The sequence below is a fragment of the Condylura cristata genome, unplaced genomic scaffold, assembly GCF_000260355.1.
Source record: "Condylura cristata isolate star-nosed mole 26May11 unplaced genomic scaffold, ConCri1.0 scaffold00022, whole genome shotgun sequence".
Classification (NCBI taxonomy): domain Eukaryota; kingdom Metazoa; phylum Chordata; class Mammalia; order Eulipotyphla; family Talpidae; genus Condylura; species Condylura cristata.
The window spans coordinates 17,082,503-17,099,313 of NW_004567123.1; the positions used below are offsets into that span (position 1 = coordinate 17,082,503).

The window sequence follows — 16,811 nt, forward strand, 5'->3', positions numbered from 1 at the left end:
CTCAGAGTTAGACTGGAAAAACCCCTGCTTCTTTGCAGCACTTTTTTTAGTTTATCTTTTCTAAAAAACAATATATAATCATTTAGAAAAAGTACATAAAACAAAAAATCCTGTCACTCAGACACATCTTTACCATCTTTGTATATACATTTTTCCAAATTCTTTTTTATGTATATATATGTGTGTGTGTATATATTACACATACAGATATATTTTAAGTAGTTTTGATAATAAAAACCTCTATAAAAATAATAAACATTTCATTTTTAAAGGCACCCCAGGACCTTTCAGAATTAACCACGATATCCTCAGTAACCATCAATGTCCCACCGGATTAAAATCTTTGTGATTTCTTTTTCCTCTTCAGGTGCCAGAAATTATGGGAGTTATCTGTGCTCAATTAACCATAATCAGCCATCCTAAAGTCCGCCAACAAATCATAAATACTGTGAGTTTGTTTATCTCCAGGCCCAAGTACACAGATATAGTGATCAGCCACCTTCTGTGTCATCCAATACCATATGACAGGTAACAAAACTTAGGCTCTTCTCTGAATTAAATTAGGATATATGACACAGCTCTGAATGTTGTGGAACGTTCTGGACTTCAAAAATCTAGCAATGTTCTTGTAGAGGAGAGAAGATATAGACAGATTCCTGCAATATAAATTAGAATATAGTGCATAAACATAAGGAAACACTCCAATAAATTCAGAATAAAGAACATTCTACAAGGTAGTTAAGGGGAAGGATGTCCTAAAGGAATTCTGCAGTCTTGTGGACTCCACCCCCAACTCCAGCTTTCTGTACTCTACCCCCTACTCCAGTGAGTGAAAACTACAACTCTCAGCAGTACCAGGGAGAGAACTGCAAGGACCCAAGCAGAGCAAAGCAGACATTCTGGGACTTTGGGGGATAAATAGGGCGCCATTTCCTCTGTCTCTCTGCTTGGGATAGGGATCTCTGGAGTGTGTGACTCCGGCTTTCAGTTAGTTTGTTACCAGAGCTAGAAGTCAGCCTAGCTGGTAAGATATTCTGGTTACTTTGTGTCCCTCTCTCTTTCCCTGGGTTGTTCCTTTTCCCCTTTTGTAAATAAACCCACTGTTGACCCTTTTTGTGTGTGTCTGCAGTACAACTGAATTTTAAGCAAGGGTGAGGCCCCACAGACAGGTGGCCCAGTTCACACTGGGATGCCCTGTATCAGACTGCCCTCTTCAAAAAAGTTAATATCATGAAGGAAAAAATTGTGCTGGGTCAGTTCTAGATAAAACACTAAAAACACATAGCAAAGTGCAATATGTTTCAGTATCTTAATTTATCCTGAATCAAAAACTAAAAAAGAAAAAATTTAGGAGATTTAAATATAGACTGTCAGATTATTAAATCAATGTAATTTTATTAGGTGTGAAATAATAGTATGGTTATACAAAAGAACGTCCTTATCCTTAGGAGGTGTAGATACTGAAGTTATTTCTCAAGTGACTTGATAATGACATATATATCACTATGTATATATAAAGTATATATGAAAGTATAAATATATACATAAATAATAATAAACTATAAACAAAAGAAAGTGCTTTTTTTTTATACTAATGGTTCTCAGCGTTGGAAGCATCAGGAAGTTCCAGATGCTTTATGGGGAATGCAAGTGAGACATTAGTAATACAATACACAGGTCCAGCTACTGGTCACCGGAAGCTCAAATGTAGGGACGACGGCTAGTGTTAGGTCAGCAAAGGCTTGTTCAGAGACCAGTACCCTGAGGAGATGATTTGACTACTGTCACAAAAAGCCATCTGCCCGATTAAGAAAGGGCATGTTTTACAGGTTTGGGGAACCAGGATGGAGAACAATCACTTCAGTTTTATTGGCTAGTAAGCAGGTTGGGACAAAGAAATGTGGACTTGGCTGAAGTTTACTGGCTAGTCACAGCACTGAGGTGACTGGAGTTTTGAATTTCTGTTAATGCTCTCTTCCTCCTCTGGATGCTCTCAGCTCCCAGTTGGTTTAGAGCTCAGCTCGAGTTGTTAATGAGCCTTGATGAATTTTGAGTTTTAGGCAAGTGTAAGTTTAAGGACATGACATTAGCAAAGGTGTAGAGTTTCCAAATCCCTTTTTGGTGAAATGAATGGTTTGGAGCTGGTAGAATACAAGGTGTGTGATAGAGAAACTGCGAGGTTAAAAAGATGTTAGGACAGTTTGTGAATGGTCTGGAAGTCTATGCTCAGGCAGTGGGAGCTGGATTCTTTAAAACCTTAAGAGTTTCTGTTACAAAATCAGATAGTAAATCTTTGGCACCCTGAAGAACTGAGCATGGAGGAAAATCTCTTTTAGATTGGATTTCAGACATATTTTAGGAAGGTCATGGGAGGCCTAAGATAAGCCATTCTCCTGAGCCCTCTTACTCTGGAATTTCTAGGCATCTGACTGAGGTGTGGAGAACTCTGGAGGTAGAGCTTTCCAACTCAACCTGGGTTCTGTGGAGACTCCTGAGGAAGCTGCAGAAATGCCACAATGTGCCCACCCAAGAGAAGATGACCTACATAGCTGTTGCTGTAAGCCGTTGAGATGTGCCCCTCCCTCTTCAGCCACAGTGCTCCCTCTGGAATAATTGGCCCAACACCCTGACTGGAGAGCCTTCCTTTTCATCTCTTGAAGTTTGCCTCAGTTATCCATTTATAAATCTACAGTATCTCTACCAAGGGGTCGACATAGAGAAGGCTGGGGAGAGTAAAAGAATCAGAATGGTTTAATGTATTTTAAACATTCCTTCTCTAGTTCTTTAAAAAAAAAATACTTAGCACCATAAGAGTAATACAAATGGAAAAAAAAAAGTCAAATAATACAGAAGAGTATAAAAGAAAGCAAAGGTCCTGCTTGAGCAGAAGCCTGCACACATTTTCTGTAAAGAAACAGTAAATATTTTAGGTCATAGTCTCTAGCACATAATCTTTGGATTTTTTTTTTTTAAAGATTTATTTATTTGTGCATACAGAACTGGGGTATAGGCCAGAGGCTCAGGGGCGGCGAGAGGCTTCACCAGAGACAGAGTGGGGAGCAGAACAGGCGGATCGACGAAGTACACTGCTGAGGGGAGCAGCGGGCGGGTCAGGAGAGGTCTGCCACACCATGTGGTCACCTCCGGGGCAGGCGGGAATCGAACTCATGTGGAAGCGGCTTTAGATTCTCAGTGCTGTGCTTTAACCCGCTGCGCCACCAGGGAGGGCCAATCTTTGGATTTTTAACAAGGCATTAAACATCTAAAGACCAGGGCTTTCCCTGGTGGCACAACAGGTTTGAACACTGCATTATGAAGCTCTCTGAAGCCACTGCAGCACGAGTTCAATCCCCGGCCAGGGAACTGACCCAAATGGCGTGACAGGCCTCTTCTAACCTGCCTGCTGCTACCCTCAGCAGTGTACTTTGTCAAACTGCCTGTTCTGCTCCCCACTCTGTCTCTGGTGAATATTCTCACCCACCACACCTCTGACCTATACCCCAGTTCTGTAAGCATAAATAAATCTTAAAAAAAAAATCTAAAGACCATTTATAACTCATGACTGTGCCCTTGCTCTAAAAATAAGCTTTCTAGAAGTGTTTATACATACATAATCTTTTATGTCTATATATATGGTAAGCTTCCTTCCTCTCCCTTTTTTTCTTAATTAAATGCTTTGCCTTTTTTAGAGCAGTTTCCGGTTCACAGCTAAACTGAGCAGAACATATACACAATGTCTATATAATCCTTCCTCCTACATGCATAACTTTCCCTACTATCAATATATACATTTTGCTTAATTGTCTTTCCTATTGGTCTATGGTTCAGCTTTTTCTAGCCTAAGCTATCATACATTTCTTTTTAGTTTCCAAATTTATCGACATCTTAATTATCTCCTCTTCTCTCTGTTCTTATGAGTTTATGCTGTTTTTAAAATCCTTATTGATGTCATTTTCATGTAGTTTCAGTAGACAGAGAAGCTATAATTTTAATCTATAAAACTATGTATATGTCTCTTTGTACGCATATTAACAGGACTATACTACAAATACTGTTTAACCTATTTTTTCCCCTTTAACAATATATGAACTACTTTCTGTATCAATATGGGCTCTGTACTAGTCTTTTCATGTCTGCATAGTAATCTATTTTAATTATATTTTTGAAAATAGGTAACGTTTATATAGCACACATCCATTTATTTCATTAAGTTTCATATTTGTGAACACTGATAACTTTCAAACTTTTGCTATTAAAACAGTGCAAACAGTAATCAGTTCTTTTTCCTCTCATTTCCAAGTCTTTGCATCGATTACTTCTGTCATTCTGCCTATGGATTAGTAGTAGATCACAAAAGCATGTTCTAACACAAGAAGTAAAGCAAATGTCATGATTCAAGCTAAGTAGTATTCAGGTTTGCCATGTACCTTTTCTTCCACAGGTAACAGATGCCCTTTATGAGGTATTCATGGGAAACAAGCTCCGAGCAGCCACATTCCGACTCTTTCCTCAGCTTCTCCTGACTCTGCTCATCCAGATTCACCACAGCATCAACCTCACCATGTCTGATGTCACCATTCCAAGTGGCCTGTACGCAGAGCAGAAAATGTCAGAGGTCACCCCTTTGTGGTACTGCCTGTTGTGATTTCATTACTTCAGCCAACCCTTACTAAGCTCTGACCAGTGTTGGGCTTTTGCCAAGATGCAGCTCCCAACTGTGGGGGTAGCCAATAGTCTGCTTCCCTAGTGAGACAGCAAGATTAAATGCCCAGGAATCATTCTAGGTTCTCATTGGTTATCTTTGATTTGTCAATACCGAGGCAACTTTGGCTGTCAGATGCCCTGCTAAATAATATATGATCTCATGCTAGCCTTTTCTTGATAAATCAAGTGGAGATGGAAACAAGCAAAACATTCTTAAACCCACCCCCAAAATAGTGCTGATCCCTGGTTGAACAATACTTCCTTTCCGTTTTTTTTGCACAAAAAGTTGTTTTTAATTCTCTGTTTCCAGTAGAAATGTCTTAGTGTCAGTGTGGATTCTCTTCAGAGGTAGTGCTACACAATGTAGAATAATTAGTCTCCTGCCTAGGAGTCAGGAGAATTGAATTCTAATTCTCATTCATCCATTTAAGTAGCTGTTTACTCTAGGCAAAATTTTCTGTTGTTTTGTGCCCCTGTTTCCTTAGATGTTTCCTTACAACTTCAAGACTCTTTGATGTTATGTCCAGGATACTGGTTCAATAAGTAGTTTTAAAAAGCAGTCGACATAAATTTTATAGGGTAGAAGTTATATCTAAATGAAACTTTAAAAAGCAGTGGGTATCAGATTAGCAACCCATACCATATATTTTCTCATAGATTTCTTTCCAAACTCCCACAGAAACAAAACCCAGTTAAAGTTCCCTATGCTAAGAATTTTTAAGACTGGGCTTTCAAGTTATCACAGCGTTAAGAGTCTTAGGAGAAATCTAGCAAGGAGAAAATCACTAGCTAGTAGCTGTCAGTTTATGGTCCTCTTCTGTGAGAGATGGGTGGTAATGTACTGATCAGTGGAGAGACCCTTCCTGTTCCCTCACTTGTACTGTTTTTGTGGGATTTAGTTTTGCCATACAAGCTACAAAGACACTCCTCCTGAGAACATTGTGCTGGCATGAATTCAACACCATGGAAAAGAACAAAGGATGGGCCCTCCTGGAAGAAAAAGATTGCCATCTGCAGGGAGTATCTCTCCTTGCCAAGTAAGCCTTCCTTGCATGCATTATCCTCACCTGCTCTAAATCAGCATTGGTTTGGATATTTTTCTCCTTTTAGTTGTTAAATAGTTTTCTCATCAAAGAGTGTACAAATAAACATAATGCCAGGAAAAATTTTCAGGGATCCCGGCCTGGCCATACCTTCCTATGTATCTGAGGTCAGACAAAACTTTAGAGGATCCCCAGCCCTGAGCACAATGCCCTCTGGGCAGGAGCTTCTCTAAGAGCTGTTCTCTCCATGTTCTGTTTTGCAGTGCACTGCTGGAACAAAATGATGCCCTTGCACAGAAGGTTATGTACTTGTTAGTCCCCTTTCTTAACCGAGGGGATGACAAACATAAACTCACAGCTGCAGGCTTTTTCGTGGAGGTAAGGCCTCTTCTTTGAAAGTTGTATTCAGGAAGTTTGCAGAGCATCACTTCTTACCTTCCTAGGTTCCAGCCAACTTGCTGTTAGATGGGGATGCATTTCTGACATGAGATAGAAATAGTCAAACCTGGCCTTCCCTGGTGCCGCAGTGGGTTAAACACAGCACTCTGAAGCAATCCACAGCCACTGCAGCATGAGTTCAATTCCCAGCCAGGGAGGTGACCCACATGGTGCAGCAGACCTCTTCTAACCTGCCTGCTGCTTCTAACCTGCCACTGCTCAACAGTGTATTTTGGTAGATCTGCCTGTTCTGCTCCCCACTTTGTCACTTGTGAATCTTCTCATCCCCCGCCCTTTGTCCTATACTCCAGTTCTTGTATGCATAGATAAATCTTAAAAAAAAGAAATAGTCAAGCCTATTGAATTGTTTCTCTCCACATAGTCATTCTTTGTTCTTCGTGTACCTCCAGTGTAAGCATCACCCTGTAGTGTATGTGCTATATAGTAGAGATTTCAAAGGAAAGTAAATATTTTGGAATTGGTGAGAAGGTGGCTTCTCTCATGAAAAAGGATTTAAATGCAACTTGCTTGGTTTCTTTCTTTGTTCTTTCAGCTTCTCCAGAGTCCTGTGGCTAGTAGACTGCCCAGCAGATACTCTGTTGCCCGCTTGAAAGACTGGCTACATCATGGAAATACTGTTTTTAAAGTGCTTGCCCTGAGAGGACTGCATTACCTTATAAAACACCAGGAGATGGTAGGAGAAATTCTTAAGCTCTGATTCTTAAGTCACAAATAAAATACACCCTGAGAAGATATTTCTGATGTCAGCTGAGGAGGAAAATTGGGTAGTAGGGAGTAGGTGAGAATATATCCTTTTGTATCATTTGAAAATTCTACCTGGAAATATGCAAGTACTGATTAACATTTAATGAAATTAAAATAAAGAAAAAATCTAATTCACCTATACTCATAATATCCTAACTCTGTAATTTGTGTTGGAAGTCCCCTCGTTAGTCAACCTGGGTGACAGTCACTGACCCTGCTGTGCGGGAGCAAATTGTACAGGCCGTTGTGTCTACTCTGGAGATGCCTTTCATCTTAGAGATCACTGATTTTCATGTAGGAAGCTCATTTCCCATAGACCTAGCTAGAAGTGAGGCTGTCAGAAGAACTTCAGATTTATCACCCAAGTTCTGTTTCATTTCAAAATATATTTATATATCTGCAACAAAACCCTGAGCTGCTTTTGGAGGGTTTTGAGAAGAGCAGAATCCTGTTCAATTTCTTCTTGAATTCCTACAAAGGAATCTCTTTGGATAATTCCCACGTTGGGGAACTCACCATGAGCTGAGCTGGCCATGTCTCACTTTCTCTCATTGTTGGGAGAGCAATTCCTTACACTGAGCCCGAGCCCATCTCCTGGGGCTGGCCCCTCTCTGCTCTGTGAGGCAGCTCACAACCTTCCTCTTCCGTTTATATATTATTAGCCCTGCCAGTACTGAGGGCAGTCATACCCTCTCTATGCCCCTGTTCTTGACTGCCAGCATGACTAAAAATTCAACATCAGGTGCTAAGCAAAGAAAGGTGGGGCTCCCTACTCCAGATAGAGTACTTTTAGGTGCGGTGATGATGAGTTCCCTTTGGGCACACAGAGGGAAGACATCAAGAACCTGTTGCCGAGCATCTTAGACCTCTTGCATGAAACCAATGAGAAGATTGTCTTGTTAGCCATCCAGATATTGCTGCAATTCGTCAGCACAATGGATTTCACCACCCTGACTGACATGATGAGGACTCTCTTCTCCTTATTTGGTGATGTAAGGCCCTGAGAGAGGAGACATTTTTCTAGGGCAGAGTAATTGGCATTAACAGCAAGTAAAAGTTGTAGTCGTAATAAGTGTTGTTATATTTGATATGGTACCTTTTACATTCAGAGCGCTTTTAAGACCCTTCTAGGTAACCAGTGATGTTGGTAGGGCTGGTGTTATTGCCATATTTCAGATAAAAGACAATAACAGAAAAACTGAGAACTTCCCTGGTGGCACAAGGGGTTAAGTTTCAGCACTATGAACCTATTGGCAGCCACTACAGCACTGAGTTCGATCCCCGGCCAGGGAACTGACCCACATGGTGCAGCAGACCTCTCCTGTCTTGCCCACTGCTCCCCTCAGCAATGTATTTCAGTAGACCCACCTGCTCTGCTCCCCTTCTGTCTCTGGTGACCCTCTCTCTCTCTTTCTCTCCCCTCCCCCCCCACACACACCATCTCTGGCCTATACTCCAACTCTTACGTGCATAAGTAAGTAAAATAATTCTTTAAAAAAAAAAAAAAAGACATAGAGACTTGCCAGGGTACAATCTGGCTTCATGAGATGGGGAAAGGGTATGTCTAGAAGAAAGCATTGTCTTTCCTTTCAAGGAACAATCATAATTAGGTCAAAATGGTGAACTGTACATGTACCTCTCCCAAATCCCAAAGATTTTTCAAAAATGTATGGAACACAATGAACCACATCCTTGAAAGGGTCAAACTTGCCAAGACTGGGAAGTTTGAATTTCTGTAAACCAGCTGGTGTGGATGGTTATACCCCCATTAGGCAAGAGCTGTGGTCATTACAAGTGGAGCTGTGCCCACCTCTCATTTGTAGAGTGGGAGGATACCACAGAATGCCCAAGCAGCAGGTCTTACTGTCTCCACATTGTTTTGGTGTCTTTCCCTCAACATCCTGTTGCTGATAGTGTCATGTGAAGACTAGTGTTTTTTCCCACCCAGAGCTCATATCAAGCATAAACATTTTCAGTAACTAGCTTCCTCTGGATACTCTCCTCATAGGTGAGACCTGATGTCCATCGTTTCTCCATGACCCTCTTTGGAGCTTCCATAAAGTCTGTGAAATACACAGATAAGAAGGGTGCAGAGAACCAAGTCCTGAACAGCTTAGTCCCACTATTGCTGTATTCTCAAGATGAAAATGATACTATAGCTGAGGTAATGTCTACTGTCGCTTGCTGTCAGTCTGAAAACCTTCTAATCCAATGCCAACTCTGCACATGCGTGTTCATATCTTTGATGGCAGGGAACTCTGTGACACCATCTTTATTCCCCACTTTCTCTTGCAGTCTTCATTTCAGTTATCTCTCTTGAATGAGTTGCACATAAAATCTTACTCCTTGTTGAGTTATTTAGCAAATGACTGCTCTTTGTGAGTAAGAACAATGTATTTTACCTTTTTGTAACTCCACCCCAATAATCAGCCTAATAGCTCTACATACAATATTCATCTCAACAAACTTTGTTGATGACAGTGTTAATCTTCTACAATCTATTTTCTTTCATAAAAGGTCTTTCTTAAAAGACCTTATGGCCTTAAGATTAAGGTGGGTCCTGACACCTTGCTACAGAGAAAGTGTTATGGCCTTGTTGCCATAAATATAAAATATTTCAGGCTCCAATAAAGTATTGAGCAGAACTTCCCATCCAAGTGATGGCAAAGTTTGCTCTGTGCCTAGAGGGTTACAGATGTGTGGAGGTGTTGACACCACTGCCTCTGTCAGCCCGTGACGTCAGTCCAGTGCAGAGCAGTTAAGACCATGGACTGAGCTCTAGTTCATTTATTTTCACTGCTATATAGAATCCCATCATGTGAATATTCTATAATGTATCAACTTTTCCTATTTCTAGATAGTTAGATTGTTTTCAAGTTTTTCATTATTACATTGCAGCTACAGATATTCTAATTACATATTTCCTGTGTATGTGTGTAAGAGTTTAAGGGCATAAATCCAGAACTGAAATATCTGTCTGTAGACCATGGGGTCTTGGGAACTCCTGCCTAAGTCTCTGGTCTGAGTATAACTCCCACATACACAATGGTTTTGTGGGTCCACATCAGGGACTGATTGGGGATGCTGAAGAAGGGCAGGACTCGGGCCCCTTTCTCTCCCTTTTCTTGCTTCAACCAGGATTATTCTGAGTTTATCAGCTTTTCATATTGGATTTTAGTTCCAGTTTTATTTCAAGAAAGGTTACCCCAGCTAAGAAATGTTTGAAATGCTATATTCATAGGTGTTCCCTGTGTTCCATATGTTCCTTTTCACAGGAGAGCAGGCAAGTCCTGACTATATGTGCCCAGTTCCTGAAGTGGAAGCTACCACAGGAAGTGTTCTGCAAAGACCCCTGGTACATCAAACCTGATGAAGTTGGAATAGTCTGCACGTTCTTTGTATGTGGGCAATAACGATCTCATGATTTAACTCTTTAATAAGCTGACATACTGATTTTTTTCATACAAGGATTTTAATAGAGGAGCATAACATAAAGGAAACATTTCCCATCTCTTTTTACATCAGTGGTTGATATCTGTGAACTGTTTTGTACTGTAAAGCTATTTTTCTACATTTTTTTCCAAGTCATAAGTTCACTTTCTATTATAACTTTTCCTCATAAAAAAAAAAAAAAGACTGGTGAACTCTTGGATTCTGGAGGCCCTAACCTGAGTCAGAGTTTCAGAGTCAGGCTGATAGTACATGCTCAAAAATTACTTATGACTCAGTTGAAATGGGATTTTGTATTGCCTTCACAATGAGCTCTGATCCTTCTGTCTGGCCTTTTGGGTGGTTTTTCCCTCCTTCAGACCATGATCAGGGAACCCAAGCAAGGGCTGCCATGCTGTTGTAAGCTATTACAGCATGATGGCAGCATGCCAGTGCCTCTGCCAAGACTTAGAGGCATCCTTTCTCTTTAAAATTTAACAAGGGTACTGTGGCCAACCTCAGAGCCAGGTTTGAGCCAGGGCAGTTTCAGGAAGTCCTAGGAGGTTTTCTAGACAACTGACTCTAGAACTACTGGACTCCTACTCTCCTAGGCCTAGGACTCTCCTGGCCCCTAGGACTGACTATCCTCAGGGATCTTCCATCTGAGTGGCCTGTTTCAGACCCAACATGGGTTCCTCTAGTAGGCTAGGAAGCCCCATGTATCAGGCTTCCCAGTGGGGATTATCTTTCAAACCTCTAACCAAACTAATACACTTATGACAGTATTGAAGGGAAAGTCAGTGCTCTCAGTGGGTAAGACTACAGATTGTCCATGTTGAGTCATAAATTCTATGAGAGCAAATTCCTGTTCATCTATCTCTGAAGTGTCTATCCTTGTTAACAGATCACTCAGAGATACATTCATTTATCCAATAAACATAATATCCAGTGTGCACCAGACCATGGAGAACCCAAAACATGTGTAGGATTAAAACTTCCTCGGGAGGGCTTGCAAGCCAGGAAGGGAAATAAAACCTCTGTGGAAAATTAAGTAAAGGGGCCTCCTAGTGGCACAGGGGTTTAAAGCACAGCATTATGAAGCTATCTGCAGCCACTGCAGTATGAATTCAATCCCCGGCCACGGGGCTGACCCACATGGTTCAACACACTTCTCCTGTCTCACCCACTGCTCCTCTCAGCAATTTGTTTCAGTCAATCTGCCTATTCTGTTCCCCACTTTGTCTGTGGTGAATCCTCTCACCTTTCACACCTCTGGCCTGTACCCCAGTTCTTGTATGCATAAATAAATGAATCTTTAAAAAAAAAGAAAAGAAAATTAAATAGAAACTCAAGAAATATCAACAGAATGCTCAGAGCAGGGTTAGTTCAGGCAGGCAGGAGCTGTCAGGGAAAAATTCATAGGTAGGCAGAGCTCACAGAGCAGGAAAAGTGTATCTTTCATATACAGGGAAGTGAAGACAGATTTGAAGGTACTCCATGCACAACGTGCAGCACGAGTATGTGTGAAGCATGTGTGCTCAGGATTGAGCTCTGTCAGGGGGCTTATTGTTGTGGCATAATATTCACTGAGCAACTATAGTTACCTTAAACCCTGCACTCTATATGTATTTCTAACATAGATCCTGGCTCTGGGAACTATGATGAGACTGATAAAAATAGTGCTATGTTTCACTCTTTTTTTCCCCACTTAGGGAAAGAAATGCCAGGGGAAAGTTAACATCCTAGCTCAAACATTGATGTTTTCCAAGAATACAAGACTCCCCATCAGAAGAACAGCAGTCTTGTTTGTAGGTACAGAGAAAATCCTGTCATTCCTACAGTTGCTTTTATCCTGTACGTTACAGGATATTCAACAAATGGTGTTGCTGAGTATCCCCTTCTTTATGACGATGACCTTGAAATTACTTCTTTGAAGAAAGGAGTTATGTTATCTGTAGCAAACAATTAGGTGCTTGGAAATGGGGTTTTTGGAATTGGTCTAATCATCAAAAGGCAGATTCTGCCAGCTAAACCCAGATCACAGATTTATTGACTTTATCCTGCATCTAGGGCTCTTGTCAAAATACATGGATCACAGTGAACTCAGGATGAAGGGTACTGACTGGATAGAGAATGGTAAGTGAGGACATCACTAGGGCTGGGGTGCCCCATATTTTGGACGGTCTCTAAGACAATGATGGGCAGACTCTGTGGCAGAGCTGAGACTCTGAGAACCAGAAAATCTGACTTTCGCATTAAGAAAGCTCTTGGAAACTTCAACTGAATAATAGCCTCATCCCAGTGCAATTCTCCCTTTAGTAAAGCACACGACCCTGTCTGTATGAAAACAGGCTTAGCATGTTGAGGGCCATAGGGGCAATTCCTGGACTTTCTGAGGAAATACGACGTTACCTAAATACGTTCTTAATAATGCTGACACCTTACAAGTATCACAGGTAGCACTGTTTTCTGTGTTTGTCCTGTGAGGTAGTAGAATTTGATAATAGAGATGTTTTATAGTTGTATAAGCCAATATCATACAAATGGTTTTTTTGAACTGTCATTGAGTGAAAATATTCTGTAGTTATACTTTGAGGTGTGGCATTCAAAGAATTATGCCCACTGAAGAAGTAGAAATTATCAAATATGTATATAAGATTATATATACATATATACATAAACTAGGATAACATGAAATTGCCTTTCTTTGGAACAACAACAAAAAAAAAATCAGTAACTTTATGTGTTTCAACCTGTTGGAATAATGCCAACCTCTTCCTTCCCAGCAGTGGCTTATCCATCTTAAAAATAGGTAAAATAGGGCCTCCTTGGTGGTGCAGGGCTTTCGTGTCAGCCACTGCAGAATGTATTTAATCCGCAGCCAGGGAGCTGACCCATGTGGCACACTCTCCTCTATGTATTCTGTAGAACATGTAGACAGATTATAATGCAAGAACAGAAAGACTAACAACTAGTGATGATTCCATTTTGGAAATAACATGATAAAAGCTAAAATGTTTCTTAAAAAATTTGAAGTTCTAATTTATGAAAAGGCTTTGAACATTTTTGAGACCTTGGAGAATTAAAAATAAAAAAGGGTGTCCATTCTAAGTATCATTAAAAAAACAGATCGAGGGCCCTCCCTGGTGGTGCAGTGGGTTAAAGCACAGCACTAAGAAGCTAAAGCCACTTCTGTAGGAGTTCGATTCCCACCTGCCCCGGAGGTGACCACATTGGCACGGCAGACCCCACCTGACCCACCCGCTGCTCCCCTCAGCAGTGTACTTCGTCGATCTGCCTGTTCTTCTCCCCACTCTGTCCCTGGTGAATCCTCTCACCCTCCACATCTCTGGCCTGCACCCCAGTTCTGTATGAATAAATAAATAAATCTTAAAAAAAAAAAAAAAGACAGATCTATTTATTTAGATAAAAAATTTTTAAAATCATTGGGGCCTCCCTGGTGGTACAAGGGGTTAAGTCTCAGCACTGTGAAGCTACCAGCAGCCACTGCAGCACAAGTTCGATCCCAGGCCAGGAAGCTGACCCACATGGCACCCTCCTGTCTTGCCCACTGCTCTCCTCAGCAGTGTATTTCAGTCTACCTGTTCTGCTCCCCACTCTGTTTCTGCTGAATCCTCTCACCCCCCACCCCCACCTCTGGCCTACACCCCAGCTCTTTTATGCATAAATAAAAAAATAAGACAAACAATTATTAGATAATATGTATAATATGGTTCCCTTTGGACAAAAATAAAAATATACATGTGTATATAAATGAATTAAAAACAGGCCAGACAAATACCAAATAATCCTCTGTAGTAGGATTATAGTGCTTATTATGTATTGTCCTAACTTTCTACACAATGAACATGTATTTCTTTTGCAATAAGAAAACAGAAACTAAGTATTTGAAAGAACAGTTTAAAGGCAATGATGATTTGAGAGTAATCTCTAGAACTAACACAGAAACTTAGAAGTTAGCAGTATTAAACATGACCCAACAGGTAATTTGACTTTATGTACCATAGTGAGGAATATGATTACTGTAAAGGAGTAAAATATTTGGAAACTCAGGAGTGTGTTTTTTAGATCAAATTGGAATTGACCTATACAAGTACAAGCTTAGCAAAGGCTTGGAAAAGTTAGCCCCTTAGATCTCTTTTGCTGTAGGTTGTTGGCTGTTTAGCCCCTGGCCTGGAGATCATCTCCATAGATTTTTTTACCTCCAACCTGAATTTTCTTTCCCCTTAGAGCTGAAAGATCTGCTACGAGACCCTGAGCCCTCTCTGCGTATCATTGCTTCCCAGGCTCTATTCCGAATCCAGAAGGTGCGGACTGATCCGAGTCCCGTGCCGTCGGTCTGTTGGCTGAGGAAGCTCATGGGCTGTCTTCCTACCTAGAGATGCAAGGCAAGCAGCGTCAGGTAAAAACGAATTCTTTTGAAACCACAGCAGCAGTTGGTGCCGCCCAGCTTCCCATTTAATTACCTCAGAACATTGGAGGAGTTAGAATATATAAGTCGGGCAGCTCTTGCTTTCAGTGTGCAGAAATAGTGAAAATGTAGTAAATTTCTGAGGCATGCCAGAGTGTCCATATTCTTATCTTTATAAAACAGCTCCACTTCTGTATTCTAAATAAATGTTAATACTGCAATGTGAGTATGTTGGTCTTTTTGTAAAGGCTCACTCTGTGTATCAGAAGCTCTAAGAACTAAGAAACAAACTATTTTTATAGTTTGGAATTACTGATTTATTTTTATAAATTCTTTATAACCTTTCACCTTCCTTTTCCATTTCCCTTAAAAATTGCCCTCCTGCTCGCCTGGGCCTTTGCAGCTGAGGTTCCCCTACTCGCCAGCCCTCTCCCTTTCCAGGGCAGCCACGGCAGCTGTCCTCCCAGGGCTGCTGGCCTGTGACTGTACAGGCTACTCTTTTAACAGACTTGTCCCTTCCAGGGACAGCTCTTTCTGCTTGTTTGCATCTGTGCAAGTGGCCTTTACACTTCTCTCCTTTTTATAACAAACCTGCCCTTTTGGATATTAAAAAAAAAAATCTTAAAGCAAGAAAAAAATGTCTGAAGTGGTGTAATGCTAAATCTCTCCCATATATGCAAGGTTTCCCTCTCTTACAACCCTCAGATCCTCACATGGGTCTATTATTTGTTGAGTACCCACTATGTGCTTTAAACATGGAAGGAGAAAATGATCTCAGAAGCAGTAATTTCCTAAGGAAGAGACTAGTTTCTGTTGTAAAGTGTTAATGAGCTGCACATGGCACGGTAGGAAACCCCCAGTGACACAATAGATTAATTAGAAATAGTCACTGTGGCTCCATTTCTCAAGCTTTTGTTTGGTTAAAGAACATAGTAGACAGCTAGAAAAGAGCTATCTGGGGCCACAGAAAGGCCTCTTGGAGGCAGTGTAGAGAATACCATTGTAAGTAAGAGTATAAATCCTTACCTCTGCATCTCCCCTACTCCAACTTTCAACCCCATCCTGCTAACAAAAAAGAACAAATGGAGGAACAAGTTTCTCCATGATTCATGATAAATTGGATTTTTTTTAAAGAGGTGACAGCATGTCAGGTGCAGCTTTAAGAAGATCCCTGCCCAAGAGAGATTGTCATATTTGAGACTAGATGTATGTCAAGGGCCCTGAACAGAGCTTATAATACACCTTGAGGATGGCCACCAGATGCTAAACTTCAGTGCAGATTGTTATTTTCTGAGTAATACCACCAGTAGGGACTAGAATAGTAAGCACAACAATACTTACTCTCTTTTTAATTATGCTTTATTGTGTTACAATTCACAGAGAAAAGCATCCTTTAAGAGAGAGGACTGATTGCACTTTATTGAACTACCTCGAGGACTGAGGTAGTCCTGGGAAGGACTTAAGGAGTATTGAAAATCTGTTTATTCCAGATATCTCCATTTCTTTTATGCAAGATTATCCTCAGAGACAGGTCTGTATTTCAGGGATTTTAAAAGTATATAAAATTTTGGACATTTAGTTTTGTTATATGGAAATAAAAGTTCAATGTAATTGAATAGCATATTGATTTTATTTTCACCATATACTATTAAAGTGTTTTGCTCTTATATAGATTACATATGATTATTTACAATAATATATATATATGTAAGTGTATAATATCCCAGCTGTGTATTTTAGATTCTCACTTCTTTTTACTTTCAGGATTGCTTTTCCTTCTTATACTAACTATTTTGTAAGGAATTATTTTTTTTCCTCTTACTAAAAGACTAAATTATCATGTAAATAAAGAATGAGATTGGGGAATCTCTCAGGTAACAGCGTGACAAGGCAACAACTTTGACAAATAACACTGTGCTAGGTAAGATTGTAAAATAAGCCAAATCTCTCTGTTTCTTCCAACTCCCCCCACCTCTTCCTTCTCCCAGGTTCTTGGTTCA

The 16,811-nt window shown here is 40.5% G+C and overlaps 1 protein-coding gene across 1 annotated transcript in view; it reads left to right on the forward strand.

Moving 5' to 3' along the window:
• The window catches only part of MROH8 (maestro heat-like repeat family member 8), a 39,103-nt gene extending 22,894 nt beyond the window's left edge, over positions 1 to 16,209 (forward strand). Inside the window, exons 12-24 of the mRNA XM_012728358.1 lie at positions 368 to 528; positions 2,422 to 2,557; positions 4,442 to 4,629; positions 5,604 to 5,741; positions 6,011 to 6,125; positions 6,739 to 6,879; positions 7,778 to 7,942; positions 8,959 to 9,114; positions 10,226 to 10,348; positions 12,092 to 12,191; positions 12,450 to 12,515; positions 14,631 to 14,802; positions 16,192 to 16,209. Of these exons, the coding sequence (XP_012583812.1) occupies positions 368 to 528; positions 2,422 to 2,557; positions 4,442 to 4,629; positions 5,604 to 5,741; positions 6,011 to 6,125; positions 6,739 to 6,879; positions 7,778 to 7,942; positions 8,959 to 9,114; positions 10,226 to 10,348; positions 12,092 to 12,191; positions 12,450 to 12,515; positions 14,631 to 14,779 (1,638 nt within the window). The 3' untranslated portion in view covers positions 14,780 to 14,802; positions 16,192 to 16,209. The remainder of the gene's footprint in view (positions 1 to 367; positions 529 to 2,421; positions 2,558 to 4,441; positions 4,630 to 5,603; positions 5,742 to 6,010; positions 6,126 to 6,738; positions 6,880 to 7,777; positions 7,943 to 8,958; positions 9,115 to 10,225; positions 10,349 to 12,091; positions 12,192 to 12,449; positions 12,516 to 14,630; positions 14,803 to 16,191) is intronic.
• Positions 16,210 to 16,811: the final 602 nt, after the last annotated feature.